Source organism: Ictidomys tridecemlineatus, unplaced genomic scaffold, assembly GCF_052094955.1.
Source record: "Ictidomys tridecemlineatus isolate mIctTri1 unplaced genomic scaffold, mIctTri1.hap1 Scaffold_190, whole genome shotgun sequence".
Taxonomy (NCBI): Eukaryota; Metazoa; Chordata; class Mammalia; order Rodentia; family Sciuridae; genus Ictidomys; species Ictidomys tridecemlineatus.
In genome coordinates, this window is record NW_027521631.1 from 82,441 (window position 1) to 93,204 (window position 10,764).

The 10,764-nt window shown below is 35.4% G+C and overlaps 1 protein-coding gene across 1 annotated transcript in view; it reads left to right on the top strand.

Annotated features, from left to right (window-relative positions):
* Positions 1–4,105, top strand: part of LOC144372921 (transport and Golgi organization protein 1 homolog) — an 86,479-nt gene extending 82,374 nt beyond the window's left edge. Inside the window, exons 28-30 of the mRNA XM_078036124.1 lie at positions 478–554; positions 2,134–2,284; positions 3,293–4,105. Of these exons, the coding sequence (XP_077892250.1) occupies positions 478–554; positions 2,134–2,284; positions 3,293–3,570 (506 nt within the window). The 3' untranslated portion in view covers positions 3,571–4,105. The remainder of the gene's footprint in view (positions 1–477; positions 555–2,133; positions 2,285–3,292) is intronic.
* The last annotated feature ends 6,659 nt before the right edge of the window (positions 4,106–10,764 follow it).

A 10,764-nucleotide genomic window follows, 5' to 3' on the forward strand; every position in this document is an offset into this window, starting at 1 on the left:
CCCAAGGCAGTTCTTTATTTTACTTAAGTCTCTTCATAAATTGTGATTTACGTATTGGGCAACCCATTTAAAAAATATTTTTAATTGTAGATGGACATGATATCTTTATTTATTTTTTAAATGTGTGCTGAGAATCAAACCCAGTGCCTCACACATGCTAGGCAAACACTCTATAACTGAGCTATGACACCAACCCCTGGGCAACCCATTTTTCATGTTGCTTTCTAGTTATTGTTGAACCCTGACCTGTCCACCAGTGGTTTATTTCTTCTGAAAAATACATACAAGGGCTCTGATCTTTCTTTCCCAAGGTCAATGGATGGACCTTTACCTCGTACTGGTCTTCTGAGGCATCTGGGAAACCCGTTGCCTCTGGTAAAGGGACCAAGTAATTTCAAAGAATCTGTAATTGTGGATGGAGGATTTTTATTCTTTTCATGTTAGAATAGTCTGAATCCATTCTTTGATCTCTAACAGACTCAGGATGTGGTCCAGCTCACATGAACAGCAGCTCCAGAAGTTCTTCTCCAGCTAAGGTGACGAATGAGGGCAAGGTAAGTTCTGTAGTTACTGTGAATCATGTGGTCATGCAGGAACATGTAGCTTTCCTACAGTACTTGCTCTTTGCTTTATCCTTCTTTGTGTTCTATTTGTACTATCCCATTTGTTTTTTAAAAAGCAAACTGTTCCCCAAGAACCTGAGACCCCCTCAGTCTCCACCCTTACTTCTTTGACTGAGCATCCAGTTGGAGTAAGTACTTAGAGGTTGAGAACTGAATTGGGTTTTATTCTGTGCATTTATGGGAAGGATATTCAGAGCATGACACTGATCTTGTTTGCTTTAAACTGCATGCAATATTGAGCTTACTTTTCTCTTTAACTTGGGAATGTTGCTTAAGTGTGTACAACTATAATGAACTACAGAATGTGAAAAGTTATCACTCTAACTTTATATGGTGTTTTGTATTGAATGTTCTAAGGCAAAGTAAATTCATTATAAATTATATAATTCATCATTTTTATTTTTGTTTGGAAGAATGTTATTTAAGAATTCCTCCATTTGTGCAAACCCTATTTTGAGTGATTTGAATTAGATTGGTATCAGATTTTCTGTGAAACAATGATCATCTGAAATGACCTCTTGAGCCAGTCCCAAGAAATGGTCTCATTTGTTCACATAAGTGTATTCTCTTGTAACTGTGTTGCTATTATATCTAGTAGGTCTTCTGCAGCTCTATAATAAAATAAATTTTTAATTGTTTAGTTTCAAACCCACTACTCATAGGAAATGATAAATCAATATCTCAAATGGTGTACAGTAAATGAAAGTAAATATTAAAGGCTTGTCTTCCTAATTTGTGTATATAGCACTGTGATGGAAAATACTTCTCAAGTTCCAGTGTATATATATTCCAGGAATATACATCTCTGGAGAAATCTAAGGGCAGCTTAGATAAGACCCCAAACCCCTTTGTAGTAGAAGATTTAAAAGAGAGCAAAGACCCATTGTTAGAGAGGAATAGAGGTGGGAAAAGCATGGCTTGGAGGCAAACCTAGGATTGAGTTCTTTAATATGCAGTGTGGCCTTCAACAAATTATGATATCCCATTTGCTTTTGTTCCCTCTTATTTAAAACAAGACAGTCTACTTAAAGATCTCAGAGGTTGAATAATATATGAAAGACTTACTGAAGATATAGTAGAATAGTAGCTATTATTACATGAGTAGAGAATGGATTTTTCATTTTATTCTGTTCATTCTTAATATGGAAGTAATGAGCTATTGTGATGAAAGGGAAGTGATGAGGATGGGGGGACTCCTTTTGAAATAGATTGTAGTGAATACAGCATGACATACTGGTCAGAAATCACCTCTGTTAATAACCCCTGCCAGTCCTATTGCCTTTCCCTTTCCTGTGCAGATATAATCAGTAACAAACTGCTCCCTCTTGTGGCATCCTTCCAACTTCTGTAAGCTGTCAGTGGGAATACACAGGAGGGGTGGGTAGAGTTTTGTTGCACTGATGGTGTTCTCTGGACAGGTTTTGGGTTTTAGCTTTTATAGGTATTGGTACTTTGTCTTAATACATAGGAATTTTAAAACTTTTAACTGCTTTCAAATCTTAAATTGCAGGTTCATATGGCTATGAAAGGGCCCCCTCCTTTCTCAGGGGTACCCTTCATGGGACCCCCGATGGGACGGCCTCCACCACCTCCCATTTGGTATGGACCGCCACTTCAGCTCGGTGGGCCTTTTGGGCCTCGGCCAATTCCTCCACCATTTGGTATGATGATCTGAACAGTAGTGATTGACTTATAAATCACATTCATCTTCCACTTCTATTGCTTGCTAAAACAGTTGGTTGCTATCTCAGGTCTTAACAATGAAAGGATAAAGCTGAGTACATTTTAACTTTTCCTCCAGTTTTCTGGGACATATGGGACACTACATAATCTTATACTGAGATAGGCAATAGCTATCTCTCATAGACAAGGATAAGGGGCTATATACAGAAAAGCCAGAAATATTACTTCTGCAGATGTTTGTTGAAAATCTGTTGATATGCACTGCAATAGATGGAAAGGTGGATGAGACGCATGCCATAACTTAAAATTTTGTCACAGATATGAAAATCCTATAACATAAAGTTTGTAATCACCCATAATGGAAGCATAAGCAGTAGGTTATAGAATATAGAAAAGGAAAAGTCAAACCCTCCTTACCTTGAAAAAAGTCAGAGGGAAGTGTTAAAGAGGATTTAACAGTTACCTAATAAATGTTCCTGGTTTAATTAGGTGGCTGTGGAAGGCCTTTTCCAGGAGGGCATGCGTGCACCTTGATTCTGATGGCATGTGTAAAGTCCATGCTGAAATACTTCATGAATTTTTAATGGATACACTAATAGATAGTGAGCTTTCCTTTTATCAAAATTTCTTTGATGTAGTAAAGTTCTTATTTCATAATCTATCATCTTGTCATGGTAATACTTCCAAATATAAATGGAGCTCTTGTGAGATAGAAATAATTCTGCAATTATATAGTAGGGAAAGAAAAAAGACAAGCCTGGAGCTAGGTAGAGCCATGTTAAATCCTTAATATGTTGCTTCATGGCTGGTTGGTCAAAGGCTATAACCTAAACTTGTTCCATCTCAGTTTGCCTCATCTGGCAAGTCAGGATGTTCACCAGCTGATGTTCTAGGCTTGGGAGAAATTAAAGACTATATTAACATACTTGAAATCACCCTAGTTCAGAAATTTCTGGTATTTACATAACTTCCTTTTTATTTTCCAGGTCCTGGTATGCGTCCACCAATAGGCTTCAGAGAATATGCACCAGGTGTTACACCTGGAAAATGGGATTTGCCTTTTGACCCTCGTGATTTTTTTCCAGGACCTGCACCAGCACCATTTAGACCTTTAGGCTCATTTGGCCCAAGAGAGTACTTCATTCCTGGTGCCCCATTACCACCTCCAACTCATGGTCCCCAAGACTATGGGCCACCACCTGCTGCAAAAGACTTAATGCCTTCAGGCTTTAAAGATGAAACTCCACCTAATTCTCAAGAGTAGTGAGGGCTGTTCACAGGCCTTAAAAACAGGGCCCATAAAATTAACCTCTGACACTTAGTCAGAGTTAAAGGATTATTGGATTATTGGCTTCAAAATATAAAAGTTTATTTTAAATGGTTTATGTTTTCAGAATGAAGCTGCCTTGGTGCAGTATACATTTTGAGCCAAAATATTTTCCCCCTAAATATCCCCCACTTAAGCTAGAGTATCCTTCCAATTTAAAAATGTGCAATAAGGAATACCTTTGTTTTAGTTAATGTAGCATATACAATTGCTAAATGATTTAGAATGTCATAATTATGGACATTTCCTGTGGAAATGCTTTAAGAACATGTATTTCCATTATCCTATTATTAGTGTATTCCAGTTGATAACAGAGAAATGGTGTTTTATAAGCTTGATATTTTTTCTCTTTCAATATCTGGTCGCAGAGACTGTTGGGCTAAAAATGTTTACTCAAAGATCATAAACATCATTTTCCTTCTTGCTGAAGTTCTTTGTTGTAATAGTTCATAAAAATTGTTTATTAATATTTCCCAAGTGTCTGTTGATTCATTGGATCGTCATGAGATTTTGTGCCATTGAGGAAGCATGTAAACGCACTCTCAGAACTGAAGATAGTGACTTGGCAGCATATTCCCTGTTGCTCACTGTTAAGGAGGCTGGACCTTGGTCAACTGTGGACTTCTACAGAGGATTTCTTTTACTTGTGAGAAGTCTTGTGGCTCTATTTTTGTAGCACATTCATGTACTTTTTTCTAACCACTGTCCATGTGAGAATGCTTTTCTGAGAATGAGTTTACATTAGTAGCAAGAGCTACTGCTTTTGCCATTATTGCATTGTAACAGTAAAATATAAGGTGGTATGTTGTGTCTATAAAAAATAAGGAAATTTCTTTTTAAAAATGTACACAACACACTCTTCTCTTTCCCATACCTTCCCACTGATTTTCAAGGAATATGATAAAAAAAATTAGAAAAGTATAATCCTCTAAGAATGAATGAAACTCTAAGGCCTATAATGTCTTTACTCAGCAACTACGGGCTGAATTAAATTCTTTTTTTTTTTTGATAGATACTCAAACATATTTTATTTAAAAAACAATTAAAGCAAGTCCTGGATCTGTAACTACTGTCTTTAAAACAATGTTTCTAAGAACTAGCTCTCCAGAACTGTAATTTTAATTACGGCAATTTTAACAGTACATTTTAAGAGGTTTAAGATTTAAATAAAATTATAAAAGCCTGATACTTTTGTTTACTGCTAGACCATATTCTTCCATTCTTTTAAATTCTAGAAAGTAATAGGATTGTTGAAACCTAGAACATAACATATCATTGTTTTTTTATGTCCCCTAAGTATTCTCAAAATAGGGGCAAAAGCTTCAGTGTGAAACAAAATCTCTGTGAAACAAAATCTCTAAACTACTGAAGATAACTCAGAATAAAAATGAATTCTTCCTAAAGGACTCAAATTCTATCTACATAACCTCCATTTAATATTAGAAGCAGCAGCTGTGTGTAAGAGGAAAACCATATAATAGCTTATGCCATTTTTAACCATGTAAAATAAAATTTAAGTCACAAACACATTTTGAATGTATCTTTCAACCTCTACAGGACACAAGGCAATGCTGAAGTTACTTAACTTCTAATTTTAAAATAGCATTTAAATAAAGGTGATGTCAGCTAGGAAGATAGATTTTCAAGAAAAGGCAGATTTATTATTTTATTCAAAGCAACAGTAGTTTTCCCTCTAAAGCCTTTTTTGTATTTATTCTATTAGTAAGTTATAATGCGTTCTACGTAGTTTATCTGAGCAGTTCTGAACCCACCCATAGTTGCCTCTCCTTACATCCATCTGATTGATTGTACCACTTCTGTAGCAAAGCCCAAGGTAGCTGCCCATATACAGGTTGTGTAGAGAATACTGTCCCTTGATTCAAGTATACTTTTGTATCTCAAAAGTTTTAGAAGTCCTCTCCAGCAAGTTGTGTTTGAATTTAGTTACTAAAATCATTTCATTTGTGAAGCAGTAGTGTTTCAACCTGAAAGTATTATTGCTATAGTTGTAATTATTGTCCAGTAACTCATCTCCTCCCACACTAGAAAGTAAATTTAAACAACTAATTTGTGAGATACAGATTGCTTTGTGTTAACTGCTTCAAGATAAAATCACCTTTTTTTTGGGGGGGGAGGTTTGGTCATTCAGGTCTGAATTAAAGCTAAGCTGATGACAATGTTCAATTTAAGTTTGTTTAATGCTGATGAAAGACATTCATACAAAGCATCCTCTTTTTTTTTTCATATAACCCCATTCTTTGGTGGAAGCTGGGGTTGTGGCTCAGTGGTAGAGTACTTGCCTAGCACAGACAAGGCCCTGGGTTTAATCCTCAGCACCACATAAATAAATAGAGGTTTAAAAAAAGCATTCTTATGTGAAGGATGCTAAATGTTTCTTCATATAAATTATCACTTTGAGGGGCTGGGGTTGCATGTGAGGCACTGGGTTTGATCCTCAGCACCACATATAAATATAAAGGTACTGTGTCCATCTACAACCAAAAAAAAAAAAGGTTTGTTTTTTTTTAAAATTATCACTTTGATATACATGTTTTATAGTATGAGAGAACAGAAAGAACAATGTATCCGTTTTGCTACATTTTAATAGCAGATTTTAAGGGAGCAACATCAAACATCAGTAACATCAAACAAAAAGGTACTGAGTACTCCACAGGGTACAGACTGCTGCCAAGCACCTTGGAAAGTTTACATGACATGGAGAAGATGAGGCCCTTCTCTTGAGAAGTTTACAGTCTGGAAATTTTGACTACTCAGAGTTTCAGTTGAGTGAACATTTTATTAAGGCAAATTCTTCATTTCCTAGAACTACTGTAGACTGAACTATTTTTGCACTTGTGAAATTAACCCAATCCAGATGAAAGAAAAGATTAAATTTGGTTGATAATTCTTTCAGGCTCATATAGTTTTATGAGTCTAGTAAACAAAACTGACCTAACAGACAACTGAAAAATTAAAGACTAGATCTCTTGAAGTGCAAGGGCTAAAACAACTATTATTTGTTTTAAAAAGCAAACGGATGGTATGATTAGGGTTTACACTATTTTAAAAATAGGCCAAGTATTGCATTCCCTTCATGCATTGTTCATTTAAAATAGTGAATATTAAAATACGTGGGTTCTACATGTAACCCACAAAAAAGCTCCTCACAAATCTTTATGTTCTGTGTATCAAATATGCACCTTGTGTACTATGAAAGTTTTATTTATGTCTCATCAAGTTAAAAGTAATGTAAATAGTGAAATTATAATAGGCTAATGACCTGCATATTTTTATATGAATGTCAATATATCTAAATAGGAAATAAATGGCAGTCATATCTACCTATATTAAAAAAAATAAAATATCTTTCCAGATTTTTCATACTTGCCGAAGTCTGGCTTGGCACAAATCAGGAGCCACTTGTCAAAAAGAAACTAACTTTATTTTTAGAACTACAAACGCCAAACAAAACAGCTCCTCAGGGAAAAAACCCTCAGAGCCCAACTGCCACCACCGGCTTCCACAAGCCTCTCACCCCCACACCAGCCTCTCAGCCTCCCACAATCCTCCTGCTCTTGAGGCCGATTGGCTGGGTTGCGTGGGCAGAGCCAAAGAAGTCACCAATGAGCAGCTCCGTGGAGGAGCCAATCAGCTAGATGTTGCTGGGGCCGCTGTGAGCCAATCATCAGCTGGCAGTCTGAAGGGCAGGGAAACAGCCCAATGAACATCACCGCAGAGGAGCCAATCAGCTAGATGTTGCTGGGGCCACTGTGAGCCAATCATCAGCTGGCAGTCTGAAGCTTGCTGGCAGCTGGAAGTTTGCTGGGGCCCCTTTGGCTGTGGCTCTCAACACATACTCATCACTTTATAAAGACAAGGTATGCAGGTTTTAAGGTTTCACAATCAGTTGTCAGAAAAACAGCAGTTGTTCCTAAAGTATCTCATTAGCATCTGACTCAATTTTTTAGATGACATGATTTAGAAGATGTAAACCCACTCCAAAATTTGTAATTATTCTGAGAGAGATGGTTTTAATGTTAACCCTAGAATCATTAATGTTAACCCTAGAAACAATAGCAATGTGATGTAGAACAACTAATCAACATGACTAAAAATGTGCTCACTTTCAGAAAAACAATCTGGTCATCTGGAAAAAAAATCACAGCTACAATCTGGGGAACACTCCCATATAGGATATTGATCTGATCAAGGCACACTATTTCTAAGTAGAACTATCAGATGAGGGTGAATTTAGGCCAGCTCTAAGGAACAGCCTATAAGACAGACCATAACTAATCCAATTTCCTTTCAAAGCAATCTGGTACTATCCTACCCACTTCAATTCAAAAATTTGAAGTTAATTCAAATCAAAAGACCATATTGGAGCAAAAGTGAGCAAATGTGTAAATCCTAGCACATTCTTATTGCTGTATTAAGTTTGAAGATGAGCATACCTACCACAGCAGTATTGTTCCAGGAAGCAGGGTAGGAACAGTGGTAAATTAGGAAATAGACTATTAATTGCACAATTAATAGGAAAGTAAAAACAAGTTTCAAAATCTACAATAAACCTGTATCCAAAGGAGTCATAACAATGAGGTGCTGGACTTTAGTTCTGTGGTACAGCTTTGCAATGGACTCACTGGCCTATAGGTACGGCTCACTTCCTGCCTCCTGAAGGATGAATATGCTATACAGAGCTATGATGGTTTCTACTGAGTGGTAAAATTCACAGAAATTAGACATTACTCATGTCAGAATCATTCCTTGTGCAAAGTTTGATGTAGATGAAGATAAAGTGGTTTCTTGGTCAATAACTGCAATTTCTTTTAAAGTCAGTGGGTTTCTTGTATCTGTAACCACAATAGATTTAAAATACTTTGATGATTGATCTACTCCAATGTTACATTCTCGATAAGAGGGACTAAGAAGAAACATGAACTAGTAACCATTAGAACAGTATGGATCCTATATGTATATCACTTACAGTTCTATTACAGTTGGCCCAGGTTTAATCTCATCCATCTCCATGAAAGCAAAACATTTGGTGCTGGTAAACCTTTTTGTAAGCTTGTAGTGTTTGAATTCAAAGAAGATAGCTGCACCTAAGGAATTAAAACAAACAACATAAGCCAGAGACCACACATTTCTTATGTGTCACCAGAAGCCTATGATTTTACAAAGTAACGTGTCAAACAGTCTGATGACACAACTGTTGATAACTCACTGTGGCTGTCACTCCAAGCTCTGGTACTAGCATGTCTGAGTGACATTTCTCCATATCATTTAATTCTACAAAGTACAACAAAATTTTATAGCAAGAATGTAAGTTATGTACACAGGTAGAATCATAAACTACCAAAGAATATAAAATATTAAATACTACAAGAAAAACAGAAGTTACTTAAGTATCAGCAGTACCTATAAAAATGGTTTCAATAAGCACCAATATTAGATAGAATAGAAATTTAAGAGTTCCTTTAAAAAAAAATTCTACCTTATATCATTTCTCTCCCTCCTGAAACAACCACGCCCAGATTGTTCTTTCCATATTCTTACAAACTAACTGCCAGTTATACTATCTTTTTACCCAATGCATCTTATTGAAAGAAAAAAAATAATTTAACTGTTAGAAAGTAATCATTAGGTTCCTAAAAGGACTTAAGGTAATTATTAGGGAACCTGCTTCCTTAACTCTGTATTATGAGAAAAACTTCCCTATCAAGTAATATTTAACCACATTATTACACAACTAGATAATGCAACTGCTAATTCTCATATTTTAAAAAAAATTGATTTGACTTTAAGTCAATATTCATAACTATGTGACATAAGATCTTGTGTTAAGTACACTATGAACACAAACCCAGATAAGTACTGTGTCCTTAAGAAGTCAGTAACTGATAATTACAAACCTTTGGTTAATTTTTCAATATGCTTCTGGAGCTCAATGTTCACATTATAATGAACATATGTATCTTCTTTTCTTGAAGCCACAGGAGTATCTTGCACAGGAGTTAAATCTATGCCATTCAGATCTGGAGAAAAGTTTCTGCTTATGAGCATTCACATATACAGACGGAAAATATAGAAACTGCAAAGGTTACAGTTCCTAAAGAGGCATGGAAAGAGCTGAGAGGAGATTCTCAGGTTAAGAGATTCCTATTTGGTGTGAGCAAGTATGTGACAGTTGTTGAAGTTCATGGGGTATGTGGAGAGAAATGAATATAGACTGGATAGGAGACCTCATGAAGGGGACAAGGAAGCCTTTACATGGCCAAGTGGACAAAACTTGATCTTCATAGTGAAGTGGTAAAAAGAACAAACATGTTTTTCTTAGGGAATAGCCCACTATATTTTTCTATGCAAAAAAAAAAATCTGGAGTATTTAATTTGCCACAATGGAGCTCTGCCACCAATTTCTAACTTTGATCAAGTATGACTTATTTAGAAAAGCCTTTAAACCTAACCTTATCATAATTTCCCTGTTAAGAACCAAAAATGGATGAGAACAGCCAACAAAAACCCTTTTGTTAATGAATAATTTTTCATATATATTATCTAAATTCTGGTTATACTGTTTACAACATACCCTGAATTTACAACAACCAGATGGTACGTTATATATAGTTTTAATTTTCTGGTTTTTAAAATCTCAGTTTAGTCAAATGCAACATGGACTCATTTAATAACTCCTCAGTGTTTATGTGTTATTCATTTATGTGTCTCAAAAAGCTCAAAAACAATTTAGTACATTTAATAATTAAAAAATATTTACATAAAAATATTTCAGTATAACATATTCAAAGGTAATTTAACATTTACAACATCATTAAATATTTTTGTGTTTTAAGTATACTTTCTGAATGAGTATGCAGTTTTACAAATGGCCTATCAAACAATGTAAATATTTTCCAGTATACTATATATTTGATAACTGGTAACATCGGAATTTAAAAGTGTACCAGTATTAGTGCTGTGGATTCTGTTCTTTAAATAAATGTTTTTCTTTGTGGTCAATTGATAAAAGTTCCTCCATTTAATTTCAGCACCAATCTGTTCCTTTGGTGCAAAACTATAGATTAAAATAAGCCGTTTGTACTAACTATATTTATTTCTGTAAAATGGTAT